The sequence below is a fragment of the Anolis sagrei genome, chromosome 5, assembly GCF_037176765.1.
Source record: "Anolis sagrei isolate rAnoSag1 chromosome 5, rAnoSag1.mat, whole genome shotgun sequence".
NCBI lineage: Eukaryota > Metazoa > Chordata > Lepidosauria > Squamata > Dactyloidae > Anolis > Anolis sagrei.
Window position 1 is genome coordinate 85,735,920 of NC_090025.1, and position 19,968 is coordinate 85,755,887.

Sequence of the window (19,968 nt, forward strand, 5' to 3'; positions counted from 1 at the left end):
AACAAAACATTCAATGTGTTTCACCTTTGGGACAATGTAGAATAATCTTTGCTCCATCATGTCCCACTGGGTCCAAATGAGATCATCAGCAATTCTCTCTCTTGAAAGCTGGCTTGAATTTGCAATTACCTGAAAAATGAGGACATAACCACTAATTAAGGATGAAGGAAAGGATAAAATAACCAGTAATAAAATACTATTCTTAGAACTTTCACACATGCCATGCAAGATATCAGGAGAAGTCCCAGGTTCACAAGCTTTGTTTTCCAAAAAGATATCTGGGATTATTCTGCAGCAAGTTTAAATGGAAAAGGTCCCTGCTCATTACCAAGGGGGGAGGTGCTAGGCAAATATGGCTTGAAGGCAGCCAATAATGGCTCAGGAGGCTTTGAAGGGGGTGGAGGGAAACAGAGTATATCAAAAGGCAGAGGTTGCCCCCTTCGAGATACAGATAGCGTTTGAACTGGCATTAATAGAGTGAATCTGACACAGACAGGGCTTTGAGCTGATAAAGAGGGACTGGTGGTCAAGTAGAAAGATATTTAGATTTGAGAAAGAAGGGAGAACTACCTTTGGTTTTGGAGAGCTTAAAGACTGGATTATTTTTGTTGTTCATTCATTCAGTCGTTTCCGACCCTTTGTGACTTCATGGGCCAGTCCACGCCAGAGCTCCCTCTCGGCCATCACCACCCCTAGCTCCTTCAAGATCAAGCCAGTCACTTCCATGATGCCATCCATCCATCTTGCCCTTGGTCAGCCCCGCTTCCTTTTTCCTTCCATTCTCCCAGCATAATTGTCTTCTCTAAGCTTTCCTTTCTTCTCATGATGTGGCCAAAGTACTTCATCTTGGCCTCTACTATCTTTCCCTCCAATGAGCAGTCAGGCTTTATTTCTTGAAGTATGGACTGGTTGGATCTTCTCGCTGTCCAAGGCACTCTCAGAACTTTCCTCCAGCACCACAGTTCAAAAGCATCTATCTTCCTTCGCTCAGCCTTCCCTATGGTCCAGCTCTCACATCCGTAGGTGACTACAGGGAATATCCATTGCTTTGACTATGCGGATCTTTGTTGCCAGTGTTTTATCGAGATTGGTCATTGCTCTCCTCCCAAGAAGTAAGCGTCTCCTGATTTCCTGGCTGCAGTCTGCATTTGCAGTAATCTTTGCACCTAGAAATACAAAGTCTGTCACTGCCTCCACGTTTTCTCCTTCTATTTTCCAGTTGTCAATAATTCTTGTTGCCATAATCTTGGCTTTTTTATGTTTAACTGCAACCCAGCTTTTGCACTTTATTCTTTCACCTTGGTTAGAAGGCTCCTCAGCTCCTCCTCGCTTTTGGCCATCAAAGTGGTGTCATCTGCATATCTAAGGTTGTTAATGTTTCTTCCAGCAATTTTCACCCCAGCCTTGCATTCGTCAAGCCCTGCACGTTGCATGATGTGTTCTGCATACAAGTTGAATAGGTTGGGTGAGAGTATACAACCCTGCCGTACGTCTTTCCCAATCTTGAACCAGTCTGTTGTTCCATGGTCAGTTCTTACTGTTGCTACTTGGTCCTTGTACAGATTCCTCAGGAGAGAGACAAGGTGATTTGGTGTACCCATACCACCAAGAACTTGCCACAATTTATCATTCTCCACACAGTCAAAGGCTTTAGAATAGTCAATAAAACAGATGTTTTTCTGAAACTCCCTGCCTTTCTCCATTACCCAGCGGATATTGGCAATTTGGTCTCTCGTTCCTCTGCCTTTTCTAAACCCAGCTTGTACATCTGGCAATTCTCTCTCCATGTATTGCTGGAGTTTATTAGAAGAGGTTACTGAATTATTCTGCTACATTTAAGAAACTTGGCCAGATACTAGTCAAAGGTCATTTAACCAGCTACCAAACTCACAAGTTGTGTATTTTTCTGTTTGTTTGCTTTGTTCTGTTAGACTGGTTGTTCTGACACGACAAATAAATAAATAGTTTTAAACCTGTCTCTGTCTCTCTACCAAGGCTGAACTAGAGTCAGGCCAGGCACACTAAAGAACTCATACAACAGCAAAGCCAAAAGTCCACATTCAAGACATCACCCTGAGGTCCAGTAACCCAATCCAGCAAGTGAGCAATTGGGCAGGATTCCCAGGGATTTGATTTTTGGAGCCTGGTCACAAGAATCTGTTATCTCCAAAAAGAATCCTTATTAGTCTCTCTGCATCACACCTGGATTGTCCTCTAGTTGTTAACTTTCAGTTTGTAGGGGAATGGTTTGCCACTCTTGTTGCTGATCTTATATTACATTTCACTATGTCTATGTAATTATCACTGTAGAATATTACCACAAATTGCTTGAAGAAGGTCACTACTGAATAAATTAACATTTCAAAACTATGCCATGATTCCACAGCCCAACCAGAAAAGAAGCTTTAATCTACTTACCACTCCTTGTCCATCTTTGACAACTCTAATATCAATTTTCTCAGCATCTTAAAATCAAAAACAATGTCAAATTATAACTTCTAACATAATACATACAGAAGATGTGAGCAAATTCAACTGTGGTTTTTTTCTTGTTTCTGCTCCATGTATAATGCCCCCCGTTTTTTTGCAGAAAAAGCACAAAAATGCAACAATTATGCAGTGAAATAGGGAACGAATTTATGTGTTGTGGACAGAGAGGGAAATCAGTAGAGATACAACCTGGATGGGTTGTAGTTTTTTTCGGGCTATGTGGCCATGTTCTAGAGGCATTCTCTCCTGACGTTTTGCCTGCATATATGGCAAGCATCCTCAGAGGTAGTGAGGATGCTTGCCACAGATGCAGGCGAAACGTCAGGAAAGAATGCCTCTAGAACATGGCCATTTAGCCCGAAAAAACCTACAACAACCCAGTGAATCCGGCCATGAAAGCCTTCAACAATTCACAACCTGGATGCATTGCGACAGCCATTGGTGGAAACCTCCAGGATTTCTTGGCATGCCCCTGCAGATGATATTCTTACAACACAACCAGATAGAGGAAAATAGCTGAATATATCCCACTGTTCTCCCTGCTCTTCAACAACGTGAAAAAGCTATGTGTGTTTGGGAAGGGAGCACTACTTAGTTATGTAAACACAGAAATGACTCCATAAGAATGTCATTATATTAAGAAGCAATTACTTATACTGAAGTAGTTTTTATTTTTGATTTTCAAACAGTAATTTTGCTAGAGCAACTATAAAAAAGGAATTAGGGCTCAATAAAATGGGGGGGGGGGGAAGATAGCTAGCAAATTGCTATTTGTTGTCCTTAAGGCACTGACAAGAAACCAGAGTTCCTCCTACATAGAGGTGATCTTTCTTGCAGCTATAGTGTAGCTTGTGACAAGCTATTGCTGTGTTTCATCCATGAAACTTGATACTCTTTTGGACGCCACTGGAGAGTCTAAGGTGAGAAATGGGACGATGCCCCAAAAAGACAGGACAATTTAAGAAACCACTTCGCTGCACCAGAGATAGTGGTATACAAATAGATAATTAGAACACCAATCATGGACACTAATATTTTCTTATGTATTGTCAAAAGCCTTCATGGCCAGAATCACTGAGGTTCTGTGTGGTTTCTGAGCTGTATGGTCATGTTCTAGCAGCATTTTCTGCCCCCTATATGGTTCTGTTATGTGACTGATATGTTCACCATTTGGAGCCATGGAGAAGAACTAAACTGGTTTTTGGACCACATCAGCAATATCCATCCAAACATCCAATTTATTATGGAAAAAGAACAAGAAGGAAAACTACCATTCTGGATGTCCTAGTCACTTGCAAACCAAACCAACAATTGGGTGACACAGTATACAGAAAACTCACCCACACTGATACATAAAAACTCCAATCATCTTCCAGGACAAAAAAAAGGAGCATCATTAAAGCTCTGGTGGGCTATGAAAGCTGAATCTGTGAACCCCACCTCCTTCAACATGAACTGAATCACCTAAACCAGGCTCTACAGGCTAATGGTTACTTCTGCCGACATTAGAAGAGCTGCAAGACCAAGAACAAACCACAGAAATAAAGATATAGAGCCACCTATAGAGAAGGTGTTCTTATTATACATCAGGGGAACCACTGACTGCATAGGGAAGCTTATGAAGCAATCTACAGACCCACCAAGAAAATTCAACAAATGCTACAGTCAGCTAAGGACAAGAGGGATAATCATCATCATCAAAATCTTTATTTAATACTTTGCCACCATCTTCCCAATGGGGACTCAGGCGGCTTACATGAGGCCAAGCCCAACAGCATATTACAATAAAATAAAACCAAAACACAATAGGCAACACAATAAAATACATACAACATATGAATGCAAAAAAGAAAAGCTAAAGCAAAATCATACACAATAAAATAATGAGCGGGCCACATGTTCGAGATAAAAAAAACTAAAATACTAAAGATACTAAAATCAGGATGAGACAGGGATGGAGCAGATTGCTTGTGAGGGAGAAATTCATAAAAGAATGGGGTCATAAAAATAGACCTTCTTACAGGTAGGGAAATATACTCTGGGCAGGCCTGTAGCGAGGGGGGGGGGGGTTAGGGGTTCAACCCCCCCCCAAAAAATGTTTCAGATTTTTTTAAAAAACTGGTTTACTCATGAATTTTAACTGATTAACCAAATCCCCATGCTAAGTCTATGAGATGCAAAAAATCAAGAGTCCCCCCAGAACTGCAAGCAAATATTGACAATTTATTCACACTGTCATTACTTGCAGCAATAGCCGATGTAGCAAAGCAACCAAATTGGGGGGGGGGGGGGTAAATGCTCTCATTAAGGAGACCAGACTTGGTGGAGGTGGTTGACAGGGGCAGAGCTGCAGGCTATTGAAGGTTGCTCTGCCCCCTGCTGTGCTCTTGGCTTCAGCGTGAGCTAGGAGGCAGGTTTCAACCCCCACCCCCCGTGAAATTTTCACACACACACCCCGGAAATTTCAACCCCTCCCAAAAAATCTTTCTGGCTACGGCCCTGACTCTGGGGATAATAATTAAAAAAAAAACAAAAAACGTTGATCCTCTAACCATTGCAGGAGTCTATCACATACCAAGTAGCTATGGCCAATTCTACATAGGTACAACAAAATGCAGCATCCAGACATGAATCAAAGAACATGAAAGGCACTGCTGATTACTTCAGCCAGAAAAATCAGCCATAGAAGAACACATGATCAACCAAGCTAGCCACAGAATATTATTTGAAAACACAGAAATTCTGGACCTCTCAGACAACCACTTTGTCAGACTACACAGAGAAGCCATTGAAATCCACAAGCACATGAACCATTTCAACAAAAAAAAACCTTGAAAATGAACAAAATTTGGCTGCCTGTATTGAAAAACACTAGAATCAAGACAGTGAGTAAGGAACAGACAGTAAACAATCAAGGGCTGGATACCTCCTGGCAACAAACAATTCAAAGGCAACAAAAACAAGGCTACTTCCAAACTTGCTAATTGTACCCTTTACATTTGTTCAACAGACAAAGGTTCTTTCCTCCAATCCTGGACATTGCAGAGGTATATACACTTACTTGATTACCATCAGATCCTCTGACGATGCCAGCCACAGATGCAGGCAAAACATCAGGAAAAATGGTGCTAGAACATGCCATACCACCTGGAAACCACACAGCACCCCAACATTATCTTAACCTTCCAAAAATTGGGTTTTTAAAAAATAAAATAAATAAACATGATAAAATACATGCAAATAACTCAAAATAATGAGAGGCTTGAAAAGTTACTTTTTAGGGCTTTTTAATGTGCCCGTGTTGGCTAAGGCAAGTCATCCAAAAGAGTATGTTTTTTGAGCTCTAAACATGTTCTATAAAATGTTCCATGTGATATTGCCCTTTAAAAAATAGATGACACTATGGACTACCCATTAGCTTCTGGTCAAAATATAAATAGGGCACTACAAATGTACTGTTTAAGATAAGCTACTGTGGGTCCCAAATTAAGGAAAAGTTGGGATATAAAATAAATACCAGTATATTCATATACTAAAAATAAATAAACTCTTACATTTATCTTCTGAAATGAGTAAGAGACAGCTTTCCAGAAAAGAATTCGTTTCTGCAACTGGATATAGAAACTGTAAAAGGAAATTGTTCAAAGATAACAGGCAAACTAAAGCATTGCTGTTCAAACTAGATAGCTAGCTAATGGTGCACTATACAGCTCTAGTTGATATAATGGTAGCATTTTAAGTCACAAATTATATTCAAGATTGCAAGTACACCTCATGTCACTTTGACACTGACAACCCATATTCTAATAGCGATGTTGAAACACCTAATTTCTTTTCTAGATAAAAAGATCAATGGCATCACTTACCTGTACTCTGATACAGCTGTCCACGGCCTTTAAAACTTTCACATTATTAACTGGGTGAATTTCGATCAGCAAGGTTAGACATTTAGACACTGAGGTAAAAAAAGAATAATTAATACAAGATTAGTTGTTGTTGGGAACTATGCCCCCCACTCACAGAACACGGTATCAATGTTTTAAGTACCTGGCTGAAATAGAAGATTTACTCTTTCTTCTTTTGTTGACTGAAGAAAGCTGACAGCTAATTTGGAAAAAAGAAATTCACATAAAAATTATAAGGGTTAAATACTACATCCTAAAATCTATTGAAGGAAAACTAACCAGAAGTAACAGTAATGTGTGTGTGTGTGTAATAATAATAATAATCCTTTATTATTATCCTGCCCTATCTCCTCGAGGAGACTCAGGGCAGTGTACAACAGGAAAAGTGGCAAACATTCAATGCCAACAAGACATAACAATAATGTGTGTGTGTGTGTGTGTCAATACATGTATGCATGTGTCAATACACACACACACACAAATATACATACATATCTGAGTACACCAAAATAAAAGGAAAAGGTGACTTGTTAATTTTGACTACAGTAGACCTGTTCCATCATCGGGATTGATCCACACGTTGACTCATCATTCAACAATTGATTGTATAGGTCTCCTTTGGACAGAGAGCCACCAACTGGATATCATACAATTTTTTCATTAAAAATACAACTTTTAGCACAGGAGTCTTACCACCCCTAATCCAAATCAATGTGGCCCTTAGCCCACTCAAAAGAGTAATTCAGATCTCTAGCAAAAGAATTCATCCCTTTCCATGCAATTTGTTGCACATGCAGGAAGCGTATGAGGAGAGAAAGAAACCTTTCCTGAAACACAGAAGGAAAGGGGGGCGGGGGAGGAGAGGGCGGCAGGCAAAGTGGGAGTGTGAGAGAAAGTTTAGTTCTATCCACACTCATTTCACTGCCCTAAAGCTCTGTCATCTTGCAGGGGGGAGAGATGTTGTAATTTATAAAGATCAGTTATTTTTCATAATAATAGAAGAGAAGTTCAATGTGATGAGAGAACATACCCAAAAGTGTCTTTTCACTGTTGACTGAGCAGCTGATCACTTGCAGATCCTTTTCAAAGGTATACAGATGCTATAAGACAAAAATGTATTTTATTAAATTTCAAATTATATTGGACAGGAGGTAGTATTTCAGCATTTTGTTTATGTAGAAATTCTATGAGACAATATAAGCAAATCTGAAATCTACCCTTAGTTCTCTTCCCCCACCATTGGTTCCATTCAGGAAGCCTCTCTTCCGTACAACTGGCTAAACTGAGAAATGATATTCCTACATCTCCCAAATAGGCTTCCTTTAAAGTGCACACCCTCGGAATCAGTCACTGTAGTATATTTCCATCTAGATCAGGCCTGCATAATCTCGAGCCTTTTAAGTGTTTAGGACTCCAACTCCTAGAAACCCTAGCCAGGTTGTCCAATAGTCAAGAATTCTGGGAGCTGAAGTCCAAAACTTCTGGAAGCAATAAATTGTGCAGACCTGATCTAGACCAACTTATGCCTCCACAATTATGTACTAGCTATGTTGTGGTTAGATTATCTATTCCAAAGTACTCTAAAATATAGGAACTATATTTATGCAATATTGCCCGATTTCCCAACACATCAATTCCTCCTGCCTACTCTCAACTATCCCTTTCTTGATTGTCAATCCAAGTTTTCAGGGGCACTAATGCATGTCCAAATCAAGGTAACACTAAGACTAAGGTTATGATGGTGGTGACTGTGCTGACGAGAAGACTACTTATGTATATACGGTTCTGGCCCAGCTTACTTATCCGAACGCATCCATCCCTACGTCCCACCTCGTAATCTAAGATCATCCGGGGAGGCCCTGCTCTCGCTCCCGTCAACAGCACAGATGCGTCTGGCGGGGACGAGAGACAGGGCCTTCTCAGCTGTGGTTCCCTGCCTATGGAACACACTCCCAAATGAGGTAAAATCTGCTCCCTCCCTCCTGGCTTTTAGAAAAAAAATCATGGTTTTGGGACCAGGCCTTCGGGCAGTAGAAGTAAATGTATGCAGCATTTCAGAAAGACAATGACTGGAACGGCGATTCGATGGATGAGACTGTTTTGTTTTTTTAATTATTGTTTTATTGCTTGTGGATGCACTGTTTTTAACTTGATTTATGTCTAATTGTAGTGTATAATTGTAATTGTTTGTACTGGCATTGAATTTTGCCATTACTTATGTGTAAACCGCTTTGAATCCCCCTCAGGGTGAGAAAAACGGTATACAAATACTGTAAATAAATAAATAAATAAATAATGATAATATGCAAGAACTAAAGCTAAATCCTGAATCAGGGTAGATCCAATGAACTGAATGGAGTTCACATAGTCACAACTAACTTAAACCCCATTGAATTAAATGGGTTTGCTGCAGGCAGGGTGAGTTCGTTTGATGTTGGGAATATAGGGCTTAGATTTAGCCCTATATTCCCAACATCAAACGAACTCACATTCTTCAGTGGGACTAAGGTTTGGTCTAATAGCAATCCTGGATGCCTAGGCAGAAGCAGTACCATAGTAGGCCTTCCTCAATTACATCTGGGCTGCCAAACAATTCTGTCTTGAAGAATTAGTGTCTCATAACTCAACCAATCACTAGGCCCTGGTTTATGTTATGTGGATTTCATAAGAGGTAGATGGTACAGCTAAACATAAAAAAACCCCAAGATTATGGCAACAAGAATGATTGACAACTGGAAAATAGAGGAAGAAAATGTGGAGGCCGTGACAGACTTTGTATTTCTAGGTGCAAAGATTACTGCAGATGCAGACTGTGGCCAGGAAATCAGAAAACGCTTACTTCTTGGGAGGAGAGCAATGTCCAGTCTCGATAAAATAGTAAAGAGTAGAGACATCAGACTGGCAACAAAGATCCACCTAGTCAAAGCCATGGTATTCCCTGTAGTAACCTACGAATGTGGGAGCTGGACCTTAGGGAAGGCTGACCAAAGGAAGATCGATGCTTTTGAACTGTGGTGCTGGAGGAAAGTGCTGAGAGTGCCTTGGACTGCGAGAAGATCCAACCAGTCCATCCTCCAGGAAATAAAGCCCGACTGCTCATTGGAGGAAAGGATATTAGAGACAAAGCTGAAGTACTTTGGCCACATCATGAGGAGACAGAAAGCATAGAGAAGACAATTATGCTGGGGAAAGTGGAAGGCAAAAGGAAGAGGGGCTGACCAAGGGCAAGATGGATGGATGGCATCCTTGAAGTGACTGGACTGACCTTGAAGGAGCTGGGGGTGGTGACATCCGACAGGGAGCTCTGGCGTGGGCTGGTCCATGAGGTCACGAAGAGTCGGAGACGACTGAACGAATGAACAACAACAAGATGGTACAGAAGGCAGCTACTCATAGTGACAGAAAGGCTGAGATGAGGACATGCAATGCCGCTATTTCTGCAAATTTTCATTTGCTAATAAATGTGATTCAAATGACCACACTCAAGTGAACATCAGAAGAAACACGCCAAGTTAGTTCATCCTTTGGGTGTTCAGAGCAAGATTATTTTCTCCTTGGCTGGCAACGCATATTAGAAAATACCCTTTTCCCAGAAAAAGAGCAAAGGTCTTAAATACTACCAAGTCTTATCCCCTAGAAATCATTTGGAGCAGTCAAAATGCTACTTTATCCAGTTTTGATTATACTTTTTAAATATAAATGTACAATTATGAAAGGTAATTGTATATTTCATGATGATTGGTTTCTATTCTGTCTTCTTCACTTGTTGAGTAAAATAAAAATTAAGATAAGTTTTACCTAATATGAAAAGGGATTCGTTTTTTTTTAAAAAGCTTAATTTAGAGAGCACCAAATTGTTTTCACTCTCTAATTAAAACAAGTTTTTGAATTAAGGCTTACCTGGTTTTTTTCGGTATGGTGATCATATAATCCTATATGGGTGTGTCCTTGATTTCCCTACAAATGGAAGTGAGTTAGAAAGGATTATATAAAGTTCTTAAACATTCGGTCCTTGTTATTCTATCTACAATTCCCAACTTTGTGCTAGCCCTATTTTGGTGCCTATTTCGGCCGTTACATAGAAATATAGCACTGTGTAACGGCCAGTAGGAAAATATTCATGTATTCTTTTAAGTATTTTCCTCTCTGAAAAAGATATGTTCTGAATTCCAGCTTCTTTTTTTAAAAAAACTACATGATTTCGTGAGTTTATCATGGATTTTCTTCTTTCCCCTCCTTGGTTGTTTTTGCCAAAACCAAACAAACTACAGAGAAAACATGATGGGAGAATCTGCACAATCACTGGATTAGATTTTCTTAGCTGGTGGAATAGATTTCTTTAGCTGTTCTCATGATATTTCCCATCTCAAGGTTCAGCAAACAGTAAGCGTACTTGTTACACTGGACCCTTTAGTGGCATATGGCACCATACAGACCAGCCTTCTACAATGTAATGCTCTCTGGGAGTGTTGCATTTTATTACTTAACTTGGTTTGAGTCTTCCACTGTTTCCAGAGTTCTTTAGGGTTTGTTGTTTTATGGTACACTAATACCAGTCCTAATTTCTTAAGACTCAACATAATTAAGTTTTTAAACAAACAGAAGTATATTTAGGCACGTTGCAAATGATCCATCCATTGTGGAAGATGATATATACAATGATGTTCTTCTCAAAGCTATTAAATGCCAAAGTAACCATGGTCTAATCTACTGTGTTCATCTACTAATGTAACATTAGTAGATTAACACAGTGTGCTGACAGAATTCTGTCAATTTTTCCAGTTCTGCATAGGGTGGGGCTTTCAGTTTCATGGTTCCGACACTCGACATAGCTTGTGCAACCAGTTACAAAACTAGAACTCTGGTGGATTGTCCCTCCTTCCCGCATACATTATTCAGTCATAGATATCTGCAAGTAATACTTTATTAGCATTCATAGAATTATACTACTGGGTACTATAGGATAGTGGGCTGTAAACCTAAATCAGGGGTCCTCAAACTTTTTAAACAGAGGGCCAGATCATAGTCTCTCAAACTGTTGGAAGGCTGGATTATAATTTGAAAAAAAATGAATGAATTCCTATGCACACTGCACATATCTTATTTGTAGTGCTAAAACACTTAAAAACAATACAATAATTAAAATGAAGAACAACTTTAACAAATATAAATTTATTGGTATTGCAATGGGAAGTGTGGGCCTGCTTTTGGCTGATGAGATAGGGTTGTTGTTGTTGTTGCTGTTGTGTGCTTTCAAGTCATTTCAGACTTAGGTTGACCCTGAGCAAGGGCTGGGTAAATGACCTTGGAAGGCCATTATCTGACCCTCGGGCCTTAGTTTGAGGACCCCTGACCTAAATAGTCACAATACAACCCTGACATATTTATGATTAAATAAATTCTTATGTGGGGCTTACTTCCATGTGCAGAACAATGTAGCAGAAAAGAATTACATTTATTTAATTATGGGGAACTCAACAAAAGTTTTTAACGAAGGCTGCAAAGTTGACTTGGTGAACTTAGCTAAGTATCCAGTTTATTTTTATTGATCTGTAAATCACTTTGGGAACCTCTGCATGAAACCAATCTATACTCCTATGAGCAGCCAATAAAATGATAAAATCTCTAATTTATAGCTAAAGTCTCTCCAATTTTAAATTCAAAATTGGAAAAGTATATTTATGATTTCTTACATAACATGGAGTTTGGTACCATTTTGTTGAGATCAAGAACCATCACTCAGAGTTGCTGTTATAGGATTGTGGAGCATGTCTCAATCTTTATCTCTCCAAAACAACAAACACCAAACAAAAAACAAATCCAGGCTTACCTTCCAAGTATAAATAATATTTCCATTTCTTTCAACATTTACTGTCTGCAGTGTTTCCAAATAATTCTCCAAAGCCTCTGAAATAATAAATATTAATATAATGTGAACTGTCTCTGACAAGCATACATTTCAAAGGAATATGCAATAAAACATATGTTATTACACAAGTAACAAATAACATGACAGAAAAGTAGGGTGTACTGTAGCTCATAGGCTGCATTGGAAGTGTAGTTTCCTCTGCATGAATAGGGATATTGTTCCGAATTTCAGTCTTATAATATGATAAACCATAATATCAGATTAAAAAGTAAAGTAAAGTTTGTCTCCTGACATTAAGTCCAGTCATGTCCGATCCTGGGGGTTGTTGCTCATCTCCATGTCTAAGCCGAAGACCCGGCGTTGTCCATAGACACCTCCAAGCTCATGTTGCCAGCATTCATTACCTTCCCACCGGAGCGGTACCAATTGATCCACTCACATTTACTGTATATACTCGAGTATAAGCCTAGTTTTTCAGACCTTTTTTTGGGCTGAAAAAGTCCCCCTCCGCTTATACTCGAGTCAAGGTTATTTATTATTTTACTCTGTTATAAATACATAATAAATGCATTATTATTATTGCATTTATTATTTTACTTTATTGTTGTTATTATCACATTTATTATTTTACTCTATTATTATTGTTAATATTAAATTTCCATTAGATTACTCTATTATTTTTATTTTCATTATTATTATTAATACCTTTATTATTTTAATCTATTTATTTTTATTGGAAGGATACGCAAGCACATTTACATTGAAGGTCAGAATGATTTAATCAGAGTTGGGCAGTCTTATCTTAAATATTCAAGAACATTTAACCACTTGATGCCTCAATTAATGTAATTTTATTTGTATCTAGTTTTATTTTGAAATTTACCAATAGCTGCTGCATTTCCCACCCTCGGCTTATACCTGAGTCAATCAATTTTCCCAGTTTTTTTGTGATAAAATTAGGTGCCTCGGCTTATATTCGGGTCAGCTTATACGCGAGTATATACGGTAAATGTTTTTGAACTGCTAGGTTGGCAGAAACTGGGACTAACAGCAGGAGCTCATGGCATTCCCTGGACTCGAACCTGTGACCTTTCAGCCAGCAAATTCAGCAGCTCAGTGCTTTAACCCACTGCACCACTGGGGGCTCAGATAGATATGCATAATTCCAGGGACAATACAATATAGGTTTCCACCAAAAGGAAATTTTAAATCACATGAAGATATTGGAGCACTCTCACACATCAATAACCCTGTCTCTCCCCTATACTTTGAGCAAAATAAAATTTTCTTTTAATCTTGACCCTACTCACAGTATCATGAAAGATAAGACAAAGAAACTTTAAAAGAAATCTGTGTTCAAAGATCAAGGTATGGGGCATTGGAGCTGTCCCACACGTTCAGCAGCTAAAGACAGTACAATGGTATTACTGACTAACCCCAACTAAAAGTCAAAAGCAATAGCAGCATCACAGCAGTAGCATCACATCACTCTTGCTGCTGCTTTGGCCCCATGCGGCATTGCAGCAAGAGGACCCATGCGGCAATGAGGAGGAAGAAAAGGAAGGTAAGGAGGGCAAGCGGGTGGCTCTTCTTCCCCCCTCACCTTCCTTACTTTCCTCCTCCTCCTCCTTTACGCTGCCTAGCCTCTTGCTGCAATGCCGCATGGGGTCCAAGCAGCAGCAAGAGGCCCCAGGTAGCAAAGAGGAGGAGGAAGACAAAGGTAAAGAGAGCAAGGGGGCGGTTCTTCTTTCCCCCTTTTCCTGCTTACCTTCCTCATCCTTCTCCTTTTTGCCACACGGGGCCCAAGCAGCAGCAAGAGGCCCCAGGCAGCGAAGAGAAGGAGGATGAGGAAGGTAAGGAGGGCGAAATTCTATTTTAATAAAACCCCGCGAAACAGCAAGTCCGCAATAAGCGGACCACGAAGAAGCAAGGAACCACTCTACCTCTTCTGAAGATCTCAACAGGCTAGCAGGCTCATGTGGGATAAAATTGGATCTTTGAAATAGACTGAGCCCTAGCTCTATAACACAACTTTTAACTATTGTTTTGTCTTGGTCGGTGGAACATACAATTGTCTCACAAATCCATTTCTCACAATACAACACAGCAAACGATGCCCCTTCTATGTTTAATTAGCATTTGCTTGCTACTCATTTGGAGTTTAAGAGCAACAGTGGTGTACCATAAATGCTCGATCTAGTTTTCAACAGAGAAAACCTAGAGTAAGAAAAAAGTTTTGAGACATACAATGATACTTGGCATGCAATGTATTACTATTATCAGGAGGATGGCACCAGCAGAAGGTTCTTTTGCTCTTATCTATTCATCTAGCATTCCTAAGACAGCTATGTACATATTCCATAATTATTTAAATAAGCTTATTTAGAATGGGTTGTAAAGGAACCTTTTAAATAATTATGTCAGAGATCCATCCATTCATTAATATTCTGCATATGAGCACTCAGAACTTTATCAAGATTTTCCTTGATACTGTATTTTGAGCAGATATTCAAATATACCTAAGAGATCTGATATTTCTGGCATCCATACAGCTTATGCAACTCCTTAGGCAAGATTAAGAACTTTGAAGTCTTCATTATTTCAACAGGAGCATATGTTTATCTTGGCCTTGAAGTGATCAACCTCAAGTTAAATATTCAAACTTCACAAACTACATATAGTTACTTAGAAGACAGATATATTACTCTCCAAATTGTTTGGATTTATGCTGTCTGATGTGCAGGAACCATCAAGTGTTTTCTTAACAACTTTTAAAGGAAAGAGAAAGAACACTACACAGTTGTTCACAGAAAATGTTGGCAGTCAACACTTTCATAACCTGCACACAACCTGCCTATGTTTAGTTTCAAAAGAGGTGAGAAAACATTGTTAGCGCAAGCAGGTACTTCCTTATAGTTATGAATCCTAATGGCTCATGTACAGTGCAACCATCCCATAGTCCTAGTTCATAAAACACACTATTGAAAATCACTGGGGTTGCTGCTGAACCCCCTCCTCTCAAATATAGTATGGTTTAAGATACCATCTTTTAGAGAAGGAAGCACTACTGAACAGAGACTTAAGTCTAGCATTATGCCTGCTTTGCTCATATACCTTATATCAGAGTGGTGTAGCAGTTTGAACACTGGACTACAATTCAGGAAACCAGGATTTGAATCCCTGCTTGACCATGAAAACCTACTGTGTGACTCTGGGCATGCCATACACTCTCAGCCATTTAAAACCACGTGATAAGACCATAAATTTTAAAACCATTAAAACCATTGAAACCATAAATAAGAAATGACTTGAAGGCAGACAACAACAAAATATCCTCTAGTCACGTTTTTCAAAATCCAATTTACAAACTACTGGAATTCGGTATGACTCAAAAATGCCTGAACATTCAAGTCTAAGATCTAAGATCTCGTACACTGTAGTTTGCTCAGTATCCCTCTATGGGATAGAGTGCTGACCAGCAACAAAGAAACATGAACAAGCCCTTAACACAATGGAAATACTGAGATGGACACTTGGCTTGACATTTCTTGACCATGTGCCAATTTTTTTTTCATGTCAGAAGCGACTTGAGAAACTGCAACGTTGTCTATGCGCATTCAGAAGAAGACCTACAAGCCACTCTAAACACCTTCGCAGAAGCTTATGAGAAGCTCGGCCTGTCATTGAACATCGAGAAAAGCAAAGTGCTCGTCCAGCAGTCACCAGCCAATACATCTCCAATGCCAGAAATAAAGCTTAATGGTGTAACATTACAAAATATTGACCATTTCTGCTACCTTGGCAGCCACCTCTCCACCAAAGTCAACATCGACACTAAAATACAACACTGCCTGAGCTCTGCAAGTGCAGCATTTTTCCGAATGAAGCAGAGAGTGTTTGAGGACCAGGACATCTGTAGGGATACCATGGTGCTTGTTTATAAAGCTATTGTCCTCCCAACCCTGCTATATGCCTGCGAAACGTGGAATGTCTTCAGATGTCACATACAACTTCTGGAACGATTCCATCAGCGCTGCCTCCGGAAAATTCTGCAAATCTCTTGGGAAGACAGGCGGACAAATGTCAGCGTGCTGGAAGAAGAAAGACTACCAGCATTGAAGCGATGGTCCTCCACCATCAACTCTGCTGGACCGGTCAATTTGTCCGGATGCCCGACCACCGTCTCCCAAAGCAGTTGCTCTACTCCGAACTCAAGAACGGAAAACGGAATGTTGGTGGACAGGAAAAGAGATTGAAAGATAACAACAACAATAATAATAATAATAATAAACTCTGGCATAGACACTGAGAACTGGGAAGCTCTGGCCTGTGGGCGCGCCAACTGGAGATCAGCTGTGACCAGCAGTGGTTAGACCACACCTGGAATGTTGTGTCCAATTCTGGGCACCACAATTGAAGAGAGATATTGACAAGCTGGAATGTGTCCAGAGCATTGAAGCGATGGTCTTCCGCCATCAACTCCACTGGACTGGCCACACTGTCCGGATGCCCGACCACCGTCTCCCAAAACAGTTGCTCTTCTCCGAACTCAAGAAAGGAAAATGGAATGTTGGTGGACGGAAAAAAAGAGATTTAAAGATGGGCTCAAAGCCAACCTAAAAAAATCTGGCATACACATTGAGAACTGGGAAACCCTAGCCTGTGAGTGCTCCAACTGGAGATCAGCTGCTACCACCAGTGCTGCAGAATTTGAAGAGGCACGAGGCAAGCGGAAGGCGCATCAAGCCAACCCTGACCGGGACCGCCTTCCACCTGGAAACCAATACCCTCACTGAGGAAAAAGATGCAGATCAAGAATAGGGCTCCACAGCCACATACGGACCCACCCTGGAAGCTTATCGTACTTGGACAACGAGGGATCGCCTAAGTCAGTGGTTTTTAACCTGTGGGTCCCCCAGATGTTTTGGCCTTCAACTCCCAGAAGTCCTAACAGCTGATAAACTGCCTGGGATTTCTGGGAGTTGTAGGCCAAAACACCTGGGGGGACACAGGTTGAGAACCACTAGCCCAAGTATTTACAAATAAGAGCAACCTTCCTTGGTGGTGGTAAAGAGCTGGGTCCAAGCTTTTCTCCAACTCCATAGCTTCTGTTTTTTCCATCCTTGCATTCTGATTTCTCTCTCTCTTACTCTGTGTGTTTGAAGGGAATGTAGTGTTGGGAGGTTTTCCCTCTTGTTTTGCAACTTAAGAGAAGTTAGTGAGTGAGAGAGAAGCTGAGAAGTCCAGGAGGGTTAACAGGGTGGCACTCCCCGTATCGAGCTCTCCGAGTAGAATATCCTCATCCTCCACTCATTCCACAGAGCCTTCCATGCCACAGAGTGCTGCTGCCTCACTTCTACAGCGCCAGGGATTCCACAGCATGGAGACAGGGCAAAGAAAGGGAAGGTGGGGGGGTCAAGCTGCGCTCATTCATCCCACAGCGAAGAGAGAGAGAGAGAGGCGCCCTCGGCGGGCCCTCGTGAGGAGGAAGGCGAGGCGTCCCCAGCACGGGGAGGGAGCCAGGCCAAAGGGAGCCTCACCGGCGACGCCAGAGTCCCCCGGGCCCCCCGCCGCCGCCGCCAGCCAGGGCGCCACCTCCCTGGCGGGTTCGAAGCGGGCGCTCAGCCGGAGGAGCAGCATGGCCTCGGGGAGAAGGCCGCCCTGAGGGAGACCCGCCATCCATGCATCCGCGCCCGACAGCTGCTTTCGCTTCTCCAGCCGCCCACTCGCCCATTGGCCCCGTGGCCTGTCAGTCACCCGGGCGGCGGCGTGGATTAGCCAAAGGCCCCGTCACGCGCGCACGGGGGCGGGGCCTGAGGTTGTGAGGAAACTTGGTGTGTAAACTTCGGCTGCTGAGGGAAATCCCTCTCGTGCCCCGACGAAAGAGGGAGGGGCGCTCCTCCTGATTTGATTCAGGCCACGCGTTGCTGTGGCCTATAGTAAATCTTTTCAAAGTAGAGGTAGATATCTGGACTATTATGAAAGAGAGGTACCTACCTATTCCTTCCCCCCCCCCCTTTTCTCCCCCTTTCTCTCCTTTCTTCCTTCTCTACCTCTTTCTTTCTTTCTTTCTTTCCTTCTTTCACTCCTTGGTTTCAACCTTCTCTCTTTCCTTCATCCCCCCCCCCCCTTTCTTCCTTTGCCTCCTTTCTTCCCTCCATGTTTCCTTCCTTCTTTCACTTTTTATTTGCTGTGGCCAACCTTCCCTCTTTCTCTCCTTCTTTCCCTCCTTCCTTCCTTCCCATCTTTCCTTCTCCGCTTCCTTCTCTATCTCTTTCCTTCCTTCCCCCTTTTTCTTTCTCTTCTGCTCTTTCGCTTTTCTTCCTTCTCTCTTTCCTTCCCTCCCTCTTTCATTACATTTTCCCCCTTCCTTCACTCCCTCTTTCCTTCCTTCATTCCTTTTTTCTTTTCTTCTCTCCTTCCTTCTTTCCGCTTTTTTCCCCTCCCTCCTTCTCTCATTTCTTCCTTCTCTACCTCTTTCCTTCCTTCCCCCTTTTTCTTTCTCTTCTGCTGTCTCTCTTATCTTTCCTTCCATCTTTCCTTTCCTTTTCTTCTTCCTTCTTTCTCTTACTTTCCTTCCTTCCCCCTTTTTCTTTACCTCCCTTTCTCTTTCTTCCTTCTTTCCTTCTTTCCCGTCTTTCCTTCTCTATCTCTTTCCTTCCTTCCCCCTTTTTCTTTCTCTTCTGCTGTCTCTCTTTTCTCCCTTTTCTCTTTCCTTCTTGCCTTCCCTCCCTCTTTCTCTACATCTTCCCCCTTCCTTCACTCCCTCTTTCCTTCCTTCATTCCCTTTTTTCTTTCCTTCTCTCCTTCCTTCCTTCTCTCCTTCCTTCTTTCCCCTTTTTCTTTCCCTCCCTCTTTCTCTCATTTCTTCCTTCTCTACCTCTTTCCTTCCTCCCCCCTTTTTCTTTCTCTTCTGCTGTCTCTCTTATCTTTCCTTCCATCTTTCCTTTCCTTTTCTTCTTCCTTCTTTCTCTTACTTTCCTTCCTTCCCCCTTTTTCTTTACCTCCCTTTCTCTTTCTTCCTTCTTTCCTTCTTTCCCGTCTTTCCTTCTCTATCTCTTTCCTTCCTTCCCCCTTTTTCTTTCTCTTCTGCTGTCTCTCTTTTCTCCCTTTTCTCTTTCCTTCTTGCCTTCCCTCCCTCTTTCTCTACATCTTCCCCCTTCCTTCACTCCCTCTTTCCTTCCTTCATTCCCTTTTTTCTTTCCTTCTCTCCTTCCTTCCTTCTCTCCTTCCTTCTTTCCCCTTTTTCTTTCCCTCCCTCTTTCTCTCATTTCTTCCTTCTCTACCTCTTTCCTTCCTTCCCCCTTTTTCTTTCTCTTCTGCTGTCTCTCTTATCTTTCCTTCCATCTTTCCTTTCCTTTTCTTCTTCCTTCTTTCTCTTACTTTCCTTCCTTCCCCCTTTTTCTTTACCTCCCTTTCTCTTTCTTCCTTCTTTCCTTCCTTCCCGTCTTTCCTTCTCTATCTCTTTCCTTCCTCTCCCCTTTTTCTTTCTCTTCTGCTGTCTCTCTTTTCTCCCTTTTCTCTTTCCTTCTTGCCTTCCCTCCCTCTTTCTCTACATCTTCCCCCTTCCTTCACTCCCTCTTTCCTTCCTTCATTCCCTTTTTTCTTTCCCTCTCTCCTTCCTTCCTTCTCTCCTTCCTTCTTTCCCCTTTTTCTTTCCCTCCCTCTTTCTCTCATTTCTTCCTTCTCTACCTCTTTCCTTCC

At 41.4% G+C, this 19,968-nt stretch overlaps 1 protein-coding gene across 1 annotated transcript in view; it reads right to left on the reverse strand.

Annotated features, from left to right (window-relative positions):
* The window catches only part of GSAP (gamma-secretase activating protein), a 72,343-nt gene extending 54,369 nt beyond the window's left edge, over positions 1-17,974 (reverse strand). Inside the window, exons 1-9 of the mRNA XM_060778319.2 lie at positions 17,805-17,974; positions 12,226-12,302; positions 10,296-10,352; positions 7,426-7,495; positions 6,538-6,594; positions 6,357-6,445; positions 6,045-6,114; positions 2,419-2,465; positions 25-129 (exon numbers count right to left, since the gene is read on the reverse strand). Of these exons, the coding sequence (XP_060634302.2) occupies positions 25-129; positions 2,419-2,465; positions 6,045-6,114; positions 6,357-6,445; positions 6,538-6,594; positions 7,426-7,495; positions 10,296-10,352; positions 12,226-12,302; positions 17,805-17,943 (711 nt within the window). The 5' untranslated portion in view covers positions 17,944-17,974. The remainder of the gene's footprint in view (positions 1-24; positions 130-2,418; positions 2,466-6,044; positions 6,115-6,356; positions 6,446-6,537; positions 6,595-7,425; positions 7,496-10,295; positions 10,353-12,225; positions 12,303-17,804) is intronic.
* Between the last annotated feature and the right edge of the window lie 1,994 nt (positions 17,975-19,968).